This window comes from Podarcis muralis, chromosome 14 (genome assembly GCF_964188315.1).
Source record: "Podarcis muralis chromosome 14, rPodMur119.hap1.1, whole genome shotgun sequence".
Lineage (NCBI taxonomy): Eukaryota > Metazoa > Chordata > Lepidosauria > Squamata > Lacertidae > Podarcis > Podarcis muralis.
The window spans coordinates 7,298,289-7,315,071 of NC_135668.1; the positions used below are offsets into that span (position 1 = coordinate 7,298,289).

General features: G+C 45.5%; 1 protein-coding gene across 4 annotated transcripts in view; it reads left to right on the forward strand.

Moving 5' to 3' along the window:
- Positions 1 to 945: 945 nt before the first annotated feature.
- The window catches only part of PARP6 (poly(ADP-ribose) polymerase family member 6), a 55,341-nt gene continuing 39,503 nt past the window's right edge, over positions 946 to 16,783 (forward strand). For 2 of the 4 annotated variants that reach the window (XM_028706575.2, XM_077918782.1), the window contains exons 1-2: positions 946 to 1,309; positions 14,566 to 14,811. In XM_028706575.2, the coding sequence (XP_028562408.1) occupies positions 14,809 to 14,811 (3 nt within the window). In that variant the 5' untranslated portion in view covers positions 946 to 1,309; positions 14,566 to 14,808. The remainder of the gene's footprint in view (positions 1,310 to 14,565; positions 14,812 to 16,783) is intronic. The other 2 variants (XR_013390622.1, XR_013390623.1) reach the window with 1 other exon arrangement.

Here is a 16,783-nt window from a genome sequence, read left to right on the forward strand (position 1 = left end):
AACCCTTAAAAGAGATGTTTCTTCTTGGTTCTGGGTCTCTCTTGCCTCCTTGCAAGGAGGGGAGGGAACTCTGTCGCAACAGAAAAATGAAGATCTGCCTTGCATTCACTGCATCCTGCCTCCATCCATTCATCTCTGACCAATCATAGACTTAGGGGCCTTGGGGACTTAGGCAGCAAAAGCCAACCACCCCTATTTTTCTACATTCCTGTGGAATTGTGCAGAAAGCACAACTGCGTTCCTTTTCAGCAGATTTCTTAATTGCAACTGGACTGCCAAGTTAACCAAGGATGGCCTGTTTTTCACACCTTTCAAGTGGACCTATAAAGCCTTAAACACCTCAGGACCACAATACCTCAAGGAGCGCCTCTTTCCATGTGAACCTACCTGAACCCTGAGATCATCCTCTGAGGCCCTCCTTTGTGCGCCTCCTCCTCGAGAGGTCCGGAGGGCAGCCACACGAGAACAGGACCTTCTCTGCAGTGGCTCCCCATCTGGAATGCTCTCCCCAGGGAAGTTCACCTGGCACCTTCATTATACGCCTTTAGGAGCCAGGCAAAACCGTTCCCTTTCAACCAGGCCTTTGGTTGATCCGATTTACATCCTATGCCCTTTTAAAATGCATTTGTGTGTGTGGGGGGGCGCTATTGGGTTGTTGTTTTATTTTTATTAGGCATTTCATGGTTTTATATCTTGCTTTTGTTCTGCGAACCGCCCTGAGACTCCTGGGTATAGGGCAATATATAAATTCAATTAATAATAACAACAAATGCTTAGGCAAAAGCGCCCCCCTTTTCTTCCTTTGTGCGAGACACGCAGCCAGGGCTGGGCTGGTAGGGGCACTGCCTGCCAGTGCCCGGCTGGCAAATGGGCGGCAGCAGCCTCCTCGGATGGGTAGCGCGCGTCTGGTGGCGCCCCCGCCTGCGCGCCCCCGGGCGCCTGGCTGCCTGGCTCTTCCCCGGCATCCCTCTCTCCCCCCCCCCCCAACCTTTTCGTCTCGCTGCGAAGCATCACATGACAGCATCCCGGAGCTGCACTGAGCATGGGCAAAAGCATCGGGGCCACAGAGCTCCTTTATGAGAGCGACAAAGCCAGCAGCCGCCGACCAGCCTTTTGTTTTCTGCCCTGCTGGATCCCCGCTCTCTCTAGCGCGCACGCAATTCGCCGGGCTCCTTGCGCAGCAGAAGCTGGCCGTTGATCTCCCGTCCAGGTTTCCCTTCCGTTGCGCCATGCCCGTCTGCCTGCCACCCGCAGCCTCGTGAGCATCCCGGTCCCCGTCTCGCCAGGCCTTCCGTAGCCGTGGAGGCAGGTAAGTATGATGGAGAACGGGGCGCGGGGGACGGACGTTTGCATGGATTTGCCTTTTGCGGGTACCGAGGCCGAGAGATGCAGAAGAGAAGGCGGGAGGCGAGGACCCCGAACTCCAGCTGTGCTTGGCCCCTTCCCTTTCTGCTCTTCCAGAGCTTGCGGCAGTTTATCTCTAGCCGGGTTGGGAGCAAGATCGGAGCCAAGGATTGTGCCTGTTTGACTGCTGCGCATTTGTGCACGTACATACATGGAGCAAATTCGGCTGGGTTGATCAGGGCCTTTACTCTCCCTCCCTCCCTCCCTCCCTCCCTCTTTCTGTGTGTGTTTTGCTGGAGACTTGAGCTTCAGAGTCTAGAGCTAGGGATTTCTGCAGTCCCCTGCCCCATGGAAAAGCCCAGAGTGACAAATAAACCAGGCCAAGACTGGAGAGCCAAAGGCTTCCATGACAGTCAACAGGTGGCTCTCTGATAGGCCTGCTCTCACTTCTTGGCAAGGGCCCTGTCTGTCCAGAGCTGGTATGCACAGCTCAAAATCACTCGGAGGGCCACTTTGACTTTTTAAAATAAAATTAACGGATGGGGACTATGCTGCTATATTAACCACTGAAAAATGAGGCTTTGGAAAATTAGGACTGTGTTTTCCTTTTCACACCAGGGTGGTGCACCCCACCCAGCCCATCCCACCCCTAATTTGGCAAGCTAAGGCAGCTGTCTCATGTCACTCTGGTCTTGGGAGCCACGAAAGGGGAACAAAATGGTTAAGTTACTTGATTTATTCCTATTGCATTTTTGCTTCCAGGGACAGAGGCGCTTGTGGGATTTTCTGACTCACGTGCTGAAATAACTTGATCAGTCTTGGGTAGGGATCTTGAGTTTGGATGAAGGGAGGTCCTGCCTCGTGTAATGAAGTCTCTTGGGCTGTGCTGTTTTCATTCATTCTCCTTTAGACCCCTTTCCTTCTCTATTTGTGGCCCATAGCAGTCTTCCTCTGTCCACTGCCACAAGCTTCCCCTAACCTCTCTTTCTGCTTACCATTGTTTTACTTCTGAGCTTCCTTACATGCTCTCCAACTCTCCCATTTCTCAGGACATGTCAAAAATCATAGTAAAAATGTTTCTGATCATGTGGATTAGGAAGCAACAATATTATTTCCATTCATAGTTCAGCCTTTGCTGTCTCTTTTTATAAACTAGCAACTACATGGAAACATTTTTAAATCCGAAACTAATTGGTGCGAGTTTTAATTGTGTTTGAGTGCTGTCAAGATCACTAACACGTATTAGCACCTGAATCCCCTTTGGATGCGGGTACTTTTTGGATATGGAGGAACTGTCTGCCATTGTCAGCTTTTTGCTGACCACTATCTATGGACCCTAAACTGGAGTAGTCAATATATAAAACCAGAGGCAGGAAACCATTTTTCTGTTGAGGGCCACTTTTCCTTGAGGCTAATCTGTCAGGGGTCACATGCTGGAGGTGGGCAGGGCCGAAGCCAGCAGCAGAGACAGAACAGGAATGGGGAGACACCTGCCTTGCTTGCATTTCAATGTGAACTCCCCAAATTTACACTTCCTGAACCAATGCTGTGTAGTGAAGCAGCTCTCCTGTGAAATGTGCCCGGTGCCTAATTTTGCAGTGCAGCTATCCAGCCTAAAACTGCTTACAAACATGTGCATATTAGTGATACACAAGTGCATTATTAATATGGCAGAAGTTGCTTGCGAAAATGCTTATTGCTAGACAAAACTTTTTATATATAATTTCACCAAAAAAACAACAACACATGAATTTTCATGCAGACATTGAGTTGTACCCAAGGTAGCGCTGTGTTAAAGTCACTTAGCAGTATTCTTCTTGCATTGGAGGAATGTTATTGCACAAGGGAAAATGCAATTCGCCTTCTAAAGGTAGCTTCACAACAGATTGCACAACTGGAACCAATAAATGTGCAATAAGCTTCCGCTAGGGCAACTGTTGCATGGATGCTTTTGTGCAGCCTTTGAACTCTGTCATCTGCCAGCACATGGGATCTTGTGCTAGTAGACAGAGACCGCTGGATATACAGACAGTGTTGAATATGCCCCCCATCTTTTAATTGCAAGGGGGCAAAGCAAATTTAAGACCAGAAAAACGAGAAATTGAGAACCAAAAGTGAGCATGTGCACCCTTTTCTCTCCCTCTTTCTTTTAATGCCACCCACTTCACAATCACCACCAGCTTTCGATTTTTCTCCCCACCCAACCAACTACCAGCTTGCCAGAGGTCCAAACTGACCACCTGCACCTTGAGCTATTGCAGTTAGGCCAAGGCCCACACGAGACCATAAGGATTCACGTTGCCCACCCCTGTATTATATACACAATCAGACTGGTGTATCTTAATCCACCCCCTGAAAAAGCAGCCTCAAGACCCCCTGGATGGGGCCCTTTGTTCTCTGTGCTTTTTTTGTGATAAAAGCCACCGCTTGGAAGCTGCTATTTGCCTGGGAGGAAAAGTGCGTTTGCACCAATAGAAGCTTCCCTCCTGCAGCAAATAGCAAATTTGGGAGGGGTGGGCAAGATATTTTCATGGGGAAAACAGCATGAGGGGGAGGGGAAGGAAAGGATTAATTCCCTCTCACACTGAGCCATGGTCCTGATTCCAATTGGGGCAGGAACATCTTGACTGCTTTTTCTTCTTCTTATTATTATTATTAAAAATTAAAGGTACATGAATGCATTTAGCATATTGCTTAGTCTGACCCTAAAGCTGTTCTGGTGTGCGATGTTCCTTTGACTTCTTTGGCTTCTGCAGAGGTGGCCCTGTGAGGCTGTATTCTGGGAGAGGAAAGGACATGCCTGGTTTTCAAATGGGCAGGCAAAATATTCTAGGTTCCTCTTATACTAGTAAACACTTATGCATCGCCACTCTTACATCACCACAGAAGAGGACAAATGAGGATACAGATCTGCATAAAATCTGCATTTGCATTGCTAAGATGCAGTGGAGATGAGATGCAAATTCAGAAACGATTGCTATGATCTGAATAGAATTACAATGTATTTTGCGATGGCGGGTGAAGAATGTGGCCAGGGGACCCTGGTTATATCTGCTCAAGCTGCACTGCTTTTGATGGACAACTTCAAGGTCCCTCCTGCTCTTCCTTCTTACGATTCTTTCTCTTTAAAGTACACCTGGCCTGGGAAGCCCTTCAAACAAAGGACGCCTTAGAGGACTGCCCTCTCTAAAGTAGGACTTGTGGCCATCCTTACACATGCACCTGAAGTTGTTGTTGTTTAGTCACTTAATCGTGTCCGACTCTTCGTGACCCCATGGACCAGAGCACGCCAGGCACTCCTGTCTTCCACTGCCTCCCACAGTTTGTTCAGACTCATGCTGGTACCTTCGAGAACACTGTCCAACCATCTCGTCCTCTGTCGTCCCCTTCTCCTTGTGCCCTCCATCTTCCCCAACATCAGGGTCTTTTCCAGGGAGTCTTCACTTCTTGTGAGGTGGCCAAAGTATTGGAGCCTCAGCTTCAGGATCTGTCCTTCCAGTGAGCGCTCAGGGCTGATTTCCTTAAGAATGGATACGTTTGATCTTCTTGCAGTCCATGGGACTCTCAAGAGTCTCCTCCAGCACCAGAATTCAAAAGCATCAATTCTTCGGCGATCAGCCTTCTTTATGGTCCAGCTTTCACTTCCATACATCACTACTGGGAAAACCATAACTTTAACTATATGGACCTTTGTTGGCAAGGTGATGTCTCTGCTTTTTAAGATGCTGTCTAGGTTTGTCATTGCTTTTCTCCCAAGAAGCTGGGAAGTTATTGTTCAAACTCCTAGTCTCTGTTGAAGAGGCTGAGAGCTGATCTCCCAAATTCTCCCAGAATGCTTTAACTCTCCCACCAGGTCCTGTTGCACAACCTGCCCCATATGTTTCTCTCTGCAGATTACGGAAGAGCTGATTCACACATTCGTGTCTGTCAATAACAGATCGGTGATGATTCACAGCTCCCCGCCTCCTTTATAAGGTTAGGATTGCCTCTTCCTTCCCACTAGCAGAGAGACCTTTTGAACTCCCCACCCCCGACCCCCATCATTCCATCTGTTTCTTTTCCAGCAGCTTGATTGGCAGCTGATGAAATGTTTGATCTCCATTCCCTGAAAAGCATCACCTGCTGCTTTCCCCATATTATGCTGCTCTTAAAAGGCACAAGAAGAGGCCTCTGGTCAGTTGGGGTCCCTAATTGCACCCATGTTGCTGCCTCTCCAATTAGCCACTGTGGCAAAGGAAGGATCAGTAAGAGAGGCTGTCGGAAAACCAGTACTGATGGTGATGGGGGGCAGGGGGACGGACAGGACAAGGGCACTGCAGAGCCCTGGAGATGGGCCTGCCAGGTGGGAACTGGTGAATCGCTTGATTCCAGTTCCTCTCCATTTCTCATTTTTCCAATGCTCAGTTCAGTTCACCACATTTTCACATCGCTCTGCAATCTTCCTTTTAAAGGGTTTGTATGGAAGTTCTTCAGCATCTCAGTGCGTTTCCAACATGCACTTTTTTGTATGCAATTTTCCCTAATAGACATATTTTTGCAGAGAAATTTCTCTTAATATAATGTTCTTTCCCCTGTCATATGCATTTTAATGCCAACTTTATATGCATGTCCATTCACACACCTTGGCTGAAGGCCTGCATTGCAAAATCCGGGTAAGCGTGGATTTTGAAGGATGGCTGTGTTTAGGTTTGCGTATTATTGCAGGAAGCGTGAATTAGGTATGTTTGCCTTTGAATGTGAACTGAATTGAATTGCTCCCCCATCCCTATTCCCAGGTTCCCACAAGCGTTGCCAAGTCTCCAGTATCCCAAGACCTGTGATTTATAGAATTTTTTTTTTTTTTTATAAATTTTTTATTGCGTTTCTTTCCATAGTTTTATAGGTTACAAACAAATAACATAATTGCAAGAAACAAATTTTCCCCTTTTTTTAACAACAAACAAAACAAACAAACAAAAACAACTTGGACTTCCCCACCCCTTCCGATTCTGCGTTCTTTAAATTAAGAATGTCAGCATTTTGTTACCTTATTTCATGCCTTATTGTAACTTTCAAATGTTATGTACCCAAATTCGATATATTGTATCTCAGTTTCCATACCTTTAAAATAAACATAACATGTTCGATTCAAATTGTCTCATTTTCTCTTTTATCACTTATTTTACAATTTACTTAATCATGATTGCTAAAGCATAACTTTTCCTAATCATGCACTATCTTAAGATTCATACAGCTTGTAGTATTTTTGCAAATAGTCTTTAAATTTTTTCCAGTCCTCCTCGATTGTTTCTTTATCCAGATCTCGGATTCTGCCGGTCAGTTCAGCTATCTCCATGTAGTCCATCAACTGCTTCTGCCATTCCTCCAGCGTGGGCAAATCTTGTGTCTTCCAGCTCTTAGCAATAAGTATTCTTGCTGCTGTGCTGGCATACATAAACAAGGTTCTGTCTTTCTTTGGCATTTTCTGGTCTACCATGCCCAGCAGGAAGGCCTCTGGTTTCTTGGGAAAGGTATACCTAAATACCTTTTTCAATTCATTATAAATCATTTCCCAGAAGGTCTTCACTTTTGGGCAGGTCCACCAGAGATGGAAGAAAGTCCCCTCTGCTTCCTTACACTTCCAACATTTATTGTCAGACAGGTGATGTATCTTAGCTAACTTGACTGGGGTCATGTACCACCGGTATACCATTTTCATAATGTTTTCCTTCAAGGCACTACATGCCGTGAATTTCATTCCGGTGTTCCATAACCTCTCCCAGTCTTCAAACATAATATTATGTCCAACATCCTGTGCCCATTTTATCATAGCAGATTTAACTAACTCGTCCTGTGTGTTCCACATAAGCAGCAAGTTATACATTCTAGATAGAATCTTGGTCTTTGGTTCTAACAATTCTGTCTCTAGTTTCGATTTCTCCTCCTGGAAACCAACTTTTTTATCCATTTTAAAAACCTCTTGCATTTGAGCATAATGTAACCAATCTCGCACCTTGTTTTTTAGTTTATCCTGGCTCTGCAACTTCCAACTGTCTCCAATTTTTTCAATTAATTCCCAATATTTCGGCCAGTAGGCCTCCATATTGGGTCTTTTTTGAGCCTTGGCCTCCACCGGTGACAGCCACCTCGGTGTTTTACTCTCTAATAAGTCTTTATATTTCGTCCAGACTGCAAAAATTGCTTTTCTGACAATATGGCTTTTAAACAATTTGTGAACTTTAACCTTGTCATACCATAGGTATGCGTGCCAGCCAAAAGCATTATCAAAACCTTCCAGATCTAGGACATCGGTGTTTTCTAGCAAAAACCAATCTTTCAACCAGCAGAAGGCTGCAGCTTCATAATACAACCTCAAATCCGGCAGGGCAAACCCCCCTCTTTCTTTTGAGTCTGTTAATATTTTATACTTTATTCGGGGCTTTTTGCCCTGCCAGACAAACCTAGATATATCCTTCTGCCATTTTCCAAAACATTCCACTCTGTCCACGATCTGTAGGGTTTGAAACAAAAATAACATTTTCGGCAACACATTCATTTTTATTGCTGCAATCCTTCCCAACAAGGAAAGTTTCAATCTTGACCAAATTTCTAAATCCTTCTTAACTTCCGACCAACATTTTTCATAGTTGTCCTTAAATAAATTCAAATTTTTGGAAGACAAATTGATCCCTAGGTACTTCACTTTTTTTACCACATTCAGTTCTGTTTCTCTCTGAAACCCCTCTGTTTCTGTAGGTGTCAAATTCTTGGTCAAAACCTTGGTTTTTTGTTTGTTCAACTTAAATCCCGCCACCCGACCAAACTCAGATATAAGTTCAAGAGCTCTTTTTGTACTGGATTCTGGCTCCTGCAGTGTCAAAACTAGATCATCTGCAAAAGCTTTCAATTTATATTGTTTCACTCCGACCTCTATCCCTTGTACCAACCGGTCCTTCCTTATCATATTCAATAGCACCTCCAGGACTGAAATGAATAAAAGAGGGGATAGAGGGCACCCTTGTCGTGTCCCTTTTTCAATTTTAAACTCCTCCGTCACCACATTGTTCACTATTAATTTAGCCTTTTGCTCTGAATAAATTGCTCGTAACCCATTTTCAAACCCCCGCCCCACTCCCATCCCTTCCAAGTTTTTCTTCATGAACCTCCAAGATATATTGTCAAATGCTTTCTCCGCATCAATAAAGATTAACACCGCCCTTGTGTTCATGTTGGTTTGTAAAAGTTCCAAAATATCAATGATGTTTCTGGTATTCTCATATAAATGTCTACCAGGGAGAAAGCATGTTCATAATTATTATTTGTTCGTTCTTTATATGCACATAAAGAATCTTGGAGTGAAGTCATCTTAGTCCAATCCCCAGCTTAGCGCAGGGCCTGCTGTGCTGAATGCAGAGGCCCATGCAAGATGGACAAAAGGCAGGTCTGGGATTCTGGAATTAGCACTCCAGGGCACGGTTAGAGATGCTAGTTCAGAGTTCAGTGCCTAGGGTTCAGGACCATGGACAGCAATCCCGCAGCTGAGGCAGACAGAACAAGGTGCCTCAGCACTGGCCTGGAGCAACTGAAAGGTCTCCCAGCTTCTGCTGAAATATCTCCAGGAAAGGAGAGCCCACCCCTCCTGGGACTGCCTGTTCCACTGTCAAACAACTCTGACCATTAGACGGTTTCGCCTCATGTTTACACAAAATGTAAGGTAAAGGTAAAGGGACCCCTGACCATTAGGTCCAGTCGTGGCCGACTCTGGGGTTGTGGCGCTCATCTTCCTTTATTGGCCGAGGGAGGCGGCATATAGCTTCCAGGTCATGTGGCCAGCATGACTAAGCCGCTTCTGGTGAACCAGAGCAGCGCACGGAAACGCCGTTTACCTTCCTGCTGGAGCGGTACCTATTTATCTACTTGCACTTTGACCTGCTTTCGAACTGCTTGGTTGGCAGGAGCAGGGACCGAGCAACAGGAGCTCACCCTGTTGCGGGGATTCGAACTGCTGACCTTCTGATCAGCAGGTCCTAGGCTCTGTGGTTTAACCCACAGCGCCACCCGCGTCCCTACAATTTCTGCTTCTTCATTCTGCTCCACATCTTGCATGGCGGCCACTCAGATATTTTTAAACAGCTATCATTCATGCCTGTCTTTAATCTTCCCAAAGCAAAACATACCCATCTCTTTCAACTTTTCCTCATACGACATGATTTCTAGACCTCTCACCATGGTGGTGGTTGCCTTTCTCTGGACATGCTTCAGATTGTCAACATCTTTCTTAAAATCCAGGACCCAGAACTGGATATAGAACTCTAGATGCAGCCGGGTCAGTGCAGATTAGAGAAGTGCAAGATGATTGCCATTTAAGGACAGATTTGATGGTGAAGAGGCAGGAGTATGTTCGAGTAGTTGCTCCATTGGGGAAGTGTATTCACCATGTAAAATTCCCTGTCCAGGATTGAGTTTAGGGGAAATTGGTTCTGCTGTCTTGCAGAAATTGTCTGTGCACAGTACTGATTGGCTAGCACTTGGGTCATCAAAAACCCAGCAGTAGCTCCTTTACAGTGTACTTATGCTGAAGTAGAGGATATCTCAAAGGATAAATGCTGGCTAAGAGACATAACTACAAATTACAAAGTCCCTGACTGAATCTATTTATCCTATCTGAAGGAGCGTCTCCACCCCCATCGTTCTGCTCGGACACTGAGGTGCAGCACCAAGGCCTTCTGGCAGTTCCCTCACTGCGAGATGCCAAGTTACAGGGAACCAGGCAGAGGGCCTTCTTGGCAGTGGCACCCGCCCTGTGGAACGCCCTCCTACCAGATGTCAAAGAGAACAATAACTACCAGACTTTTGGAAGACATCTGAAGGCAGCCCTGTTTAGGGAAGCTTTTAATGTTTGATGGACTACTGTATTTTAATATTTTGTTGGAAGCCGCCCAGAGTGGCTGGGGAAACCCAGCCAGATGGGCGGGGTATAAATAATAATAATAATAATAATAATAATTGTCTCTTTTTAACTTCTTCTCCCTGTGGCAAAATGTCTCTTTTGGGCCTCTGAACCGGCACATCATGGCCCCCATACCTGATTCTTCCTTCTTTTATGCTGACTCAAATATCAGGTTTAAGGCCTTTTCCCTCATTGTCCCCTCTGTCTGGCCTCCAGTGAAACCTTTTCCATTTCACTTAATTGTATTTTTAATATTACTGTATGTACCACGTCTGTTTGAACAAAAACACAACAGCAACCATACAAATGGGTGAAACAGACAAGCTTTCTCCCGGCTTTGTCAGATACCCAAGAGGGCAAATAGGCAGCATTTCCTCCAGCCTTGTCAGTTTTGTTAGAAAATTGCGGGGTAATGCAAAAAGGTGGAATTCACATGCTCAGCCTGTCCCCATCGTGGTAGGAACACATCCAAATCCATTTGCAGGGCAGACTGGGCCAATATCCAGGCTAGGCTAGTGAGGGAATGTCTTCTCTACAAGCTGGAGAAGATGCGATGACATTTGAAAGTGGAAAAAGATTAACTTGTGAACTGTTCTAATGCACATTAACTAAAGCAAGGGAAGATCGCTGAGCAAATGTTTATGAAGTGGCTAAAAAGTGCCTGCGAATTTGGCTTTTATGCTTGTTGAGCCATGAACTTATTGTTGTAAGTGCCTCTCTCTCTTAACCTCAGTTGCTCATCAGGCAAACGGGAATATTAATGGCCTTTCTTCCAAAGGGAGTTGGTAAGGATTAGAGAGAATTACAGTGACCGTAAAGCACTTTGCATGATACAAAGTGCCGAAGGAAGCACGGCTGGCCCTGCCATTAGGCAGAATGAAGGTCATGAAAGGACAGTAAATGGTTGGTCACCATGTTTACCATTGTGTTTTTACGGCCAGAGAGAAGGGATTTTCTGCCTCTGGTGCCAAAATAGCTTGACTAGCTTTGAGTACTATGCACATTGACTTGGGTGTGAAAGAAAGGGTTAACTGATGTGGTTGTTTATTATATAATAATGAGGATAATGACGGTGAAGCCACATTAGAGATGGTTGAATCCAACAATTTCGGTTTCACCCACTTTCTCATTTTTCCTGTCTTAAATTTGATTCCACACGTTTGCAGATTATTATCTCTTTAAAGTCCTTGTGAAAATTCACCAGCACTTTATCGTGATTTTTTCCTTATACACAAATGTTGGTATGCAATTCTGCCAAAAACACATGTTTTTGCAACTCCCTTTTACCTAATTTAATACATTTCCACCTGTTTTTTATTATATGCATTTCTATGCACACTTGACCCTAGTATTATGCATTTTTAACACATTGCTTGGCTGAACATCTGAACTCGGACATGGAAAAGATGAATGAGAGATGCTGTTGCTGTTGTGCAAATATTAAAGGACGAGTGTTTTTCGGTTGCACCTTGTTTCAGGAGGTGCAAATGAATGAAGTTTGCCTTTAAATGTGAACTGAATTAAATTCCTCCTCCATCCCAGTGGCGGAGAGCAGGTGAGGGCGGGGCTGGCGCGCATCCTGGGGACGTGACGCGCTGCCCATAGGGGTGTGGCGCGTATCCTGGGGGCGTGGCATGCCACCTGTAGGGGAGTGGCGCTCAGCGCGGGCGGGGGGGGGAGACAGCCGCAATGGCACCCCGCTGGGATCGCGCTGCCGGGGGTGGTGCACTCCCCCTGCACGCCTCTTCCTCTGCCTGTACTCCATCCATAGCTGTCAACTTTTCCCTCTTCTTGCGAGGAATCCTATTCAGAATAAGGGAATTTCCCTTAAAAAAAGGGAAACATTGACAGCTATGGCTCCATCCCTCGGCCATGTTCAGCCTGTTTCAGACTCATGATCACTTGTGTGACTGATAAGTTTCTGCAGGCAAATAAGCAAGTAAACAAATAAATAAAACGAGTCCAGATGATAGAACATCAGGATTGTGCACCCGTGGGACAACATTTTAAAGATGTTGTCACGCTGGATGCTGAGTGCAATAAACCATCGTCCAGGGGCTGAGCAGTGAGAAGAAGGATTGCCTTGGTGATCTCATGCCAAACCCCAAAGAAACATATTCTGTCTGTGTTGACAGGCTGAAACATAGGAGGGAGGAGCTGGCAGTGCCGCCCATGCTGCTGTGATGATGGAGCCATTATTACTGGGATGGAAGATGGAGATATTGGGGGTGGGGGGACTAGAAACCTCCGACTTTGTGTGGTGGGCAATACTGAAACTGCTACCGCATTTCCAAAGCTGCGCATAGTTCGGTATAGTTTCAGATTGGATGGGGGACTGTGGGCTGAGATTCCTGCATTGCAGGGGTTTGAATTAGATGACCCTCGGGACCCCTTCCAGCTCAACAGTTCTATGTCTCTGCCGTAAGAGACACCCATTGTTTTGCCCACTTTTGGCTCTGGCGCTGCAGGCAGCTCAGGGACAGCCAACATGGTACTCACCAGAGTCTTCCTGTTTTATTAATATTTATTAAACTTATTAGTTGCTTGTCGCCCGAAGGTCTCCAAGCGACTTACAGCAAAGAAAATTATGCTGTGGATAAAATCATGGAGGGGAAAGGAGGGAATCATATAATACATTAACATTTCATATAGCATAACGTTAATGGAAAACAAAAGTAGCATACCAGCCATATAAATAATAGCAAATGACATTAACAATAGTCAAATAATAAGCAAAGCAATACTCGGACCACTCATTAGCAAACAAACAAAACTTCAACCCCCCTCCCTCCTCCAAAATCATTCACATCAGTTATATAGAAAAAAGTCATTTTTATGTTAAATGTATTGTGAGAACTATTTAATATATTATTGTTTTCTACTTCTCCTTTTTAGTTGCTAGGGGGTGATGGATATTTGTTTACTTCTAGATTTCTTTTTTGTGTGTGATGTATTAAAATGAAATATATATATATATATGGGACGCGGGTGGTGCTGTGGGTTAAACCACAGAGCCTAGGACTTGCCGATCAGAAGGTCGGCGGTTCGAATCCCTGCGACAGGGTGAGCTCCCGTTGCTTGGTCCCTGCTCCTGCCAACCTAGCAGTTCGAAAGCACGTCAAAGTGCAAGTAGATAAATAGGTACCACTCCGGCGGGAAGGTAAACGGCGTTTCCGTGCGCTGCTCTGGTTCACCAGAAGCGGCTTAGTCATGCTGGCCACATGACCCAGAAGCTGTATGCCAGCTCCCTCGGCCAATAAAGCGAGAGGAGTGCCGCAACCCCAGAGTCGGCCACGACTGGACCTCATAGTCAGGGGTCCCTTTACCTTTATATATGTGTACAAAATCATTCACATCAAACAAACATTTCACCCCCTTTAATCTCCCCACCCCACCTAGAAGTCTGGAGTCAAGGCCAGCTGTTGTGAATCAGTGGTGGGTGGGTCCAGCGTCTTCCAGGGATGGTCCAGCACCTCCCTTCATAGGGGAGCAGTAGCAAAGCAAAGTGTCGCAAAAGTTTTAGCTGCTCTGCAGTTATCCTGGCTCCTGCTCCTCACTTATCACTGTTGTTTGCTGGATCCCTGATGGTGGGCCATGCTGGCAGGGGCTGATGCAAGTTGTGGTCCAACAGCATGTGGAGGGCCCCACCCTCTGTGGCTGACCTAAATGGGGACGGGGCAGGGCAGCAGCGAGATCACAGTTGTGGAGGTGCACCAGAGACAGCACTGGCTGTGCCTGGGCAGCCCTGACCTCCCCCTGCCCAGGCAAGCTGCAGCAAGGCTGCTATCAGGAGAGCGGTGCTGCCCCAACACACAAGTCACTAGGGTAACTAACAATTTACTGCCCTTCCGTGACACACAAGATCAGCTGCCTGAGGCAGCTGTCTCTCTCTGCCTAATGGCAGGGCTGGCCTTCACATATGAGAAAGCCTTCGATGGCACACTCCTTAGACATTTCCATCTTGCTTCTGAAAATGTTAAGGATAACCGGCAGAGGACAGCGCAGAGCACAATTCCACACACCTGAAAAGGGCTAGGCATCAAAGCCTCATTGTTAACGCTGCGAAAATGGTTGTGCACTTGAGATCAAGGTATGTGTGCGTGCGTGCGTGCATGTGCATGCTGATTTTTATTGCAGCAGGAGCTGTTTGGGCTGCATGCAGGTGGGCAGCCATCTGAAGGATGCTACATTCTGGAAGCACAAGGCCTCATAGGTCCCCCCTGCCTCGTACTCTGTATTTACTATAGGTTTCAATGTAAACACCCAAACTGTCTTGGATTTCCCCTTTTCAGTTCTCCGGCAGCCAATGAGGAGGCCTCTGCACGGCACTGACGTCAGCCCCATCGCTCTCAGCCTTTCTCGAGGACAGTGACTTGGTTGCCAGGGTGACGGAAGAACATACTCCCCAGGCTGACTCTCCCTGCTGGAGGCCGTAACTCCGCCTGGATGTCTGTCTCGCAGCTCCCAGGCTGGCTGGTGGCATGGAGAGGAGAGGCCTAGCCCTGTGGAAGGAGTGCCTGTGAACCACAAAGCAAATGGTAAGCAGGATGAGGCTCACAGGACGGGTTTGCGGTGGTGTGAGGGGGTCGAGCGACGGCTGGACCACGGATGGCAACGCTGACTTCGCCTGGGAAGGGATGTTCTGCGTGTGTTGGAGGAGAAGAGCGAGGAGTGAAGGTTGCCCGGTTAAACTGCAAAAATAAGAGATGGGTTGGAGGTTTGACAGTGGGCTCCATACATGCCGTACATTGAAAGCACATGGCTTCCCCCGGAGGATCCTGGGAACTGAAGTTTGTTCAGGGTTCTGGGGGTTGTAAACTGTGGTTCCCAGGATTCTTTGGGGGAAAGAAATGTGCTTTATAATTGTGTAGTGTGTGTACATCCTTGGAAACAAAGGTCAGTTATTAAATGGAAAAATGAAATGCAGAATAGGTGGACCAAGTGCAATATTTTATTCATTGTATCCCACCTTTTTCTCCAAAAAGGGACCACATCATGGTTTTGCTTTAGCTTTATTAATCTAGACAGCCACCACCTTATTTTAATGCTTATTTGTTTCTTTTCTTTTTATTTCAAACCATTTGCAAACCTCTTAATGAGTTTAAAAAACCCCTTAAGCGCATGTTTGTATGTCTGGTTGTGTGTCTACATTCATCTGCAAGCCTTAGGGTCCTCTCTTGTCATGTAGTGCTGACTTTCTGAGTGCATAAGCAACTGCAGTCATGCCTGAACATTGGAAATGGAGTGAATGGGTGGGACTTGCAATGAATGCGGCAGTGTAACCCGATCCCTCTGTCCTAGGTGTTTGTATGGCCAATCCACACCATGCAGTCAAAGAATTCTTATACCACTTCAGCAGTCATGGCTTTCCCCAAAGAATTCTGGGAGCTGTAGTTTGTTAAGGATGCTGGGAATTGTAGCTCTCTGAGAAGTCTCCTAACAACTCTTAGCACCACTAACAAACTACAGTTTGCAGGATTCTTTGGGGGAAGCTGTAACTGTTAAAGTGACAGAAGACTGCTCTATTTTTTAAATATTTATATATATATATTTGCATTTTCAAATCAGGAACAGAGAGCATATTTAACCCCCCTCCCCTCCGCCTGTCCCATTTACAACTTTGTACCAAATACAGCATGTATTTTATTATGATTTTTTGAATTGATTTTAAAATGAATTGATTTTAGAATGCTGTGTTACTTTTATTGTTGTTAGCCGCTCTGAGCACGGCTTCGGCTGGGGAGGGCGGGATATAAATAAATAAATAAATAAATAAATAAAATAATAATAATAATAATAATAATAATAATAATAATAATAATAATAATTCTATATGACTTCCCTTCCACCCTTTTCCTGGTTCCTTTGCTTTTCTACTACTCCATGTATTCCACATCTTTTTAATCATCCAATTTGTAATCTATTAAATACTCTATCTATTTCAGCTTTGTTGGATTTACTCAAGACCTGCTAACCCAGTCCTTTCCCCCCTAAAAAAATGTTTAGGGTTTCTCTCATTTTCTTACTCATATTGAAATACTGCCCCTCAATGAAGCCAAACTTAGATTCACAAAACGTTTAGGGGTATTGCATACCCCTGCATCCCCCCCAGAAAAAAGCACTGTGTTAACCTATGTATTTGTCTATACCAGTTCTTAAAATATTCAATAAGCATTATCCATTCTTCCTTATATAGTGGAACCTCGGTTTTGGAACGTCTCGGCTGCCGAACGTTATAGAAGCTGAATGCCGAAAACCCGGAAGTGAACGCTTCCATTTTCGATCGAGCCTTGCAATTTCCCCCATGTTTCTCAATTTTCCCCATTGAACTTGCTGACAGCCCTTTGATCCTCAGTTTTCAAACGTTTCAGAAGTCAAATGGACTTCCGGAGCGGATTACATTTGAAAACCAAGGTTCCACTGTATTCCTTATCTTTGTTTTATCTTATCCTGTTCGTCAGACCAGCCAGTTCAGCGTATTCAAACATTTTACACTGCCATTCTTCCTGA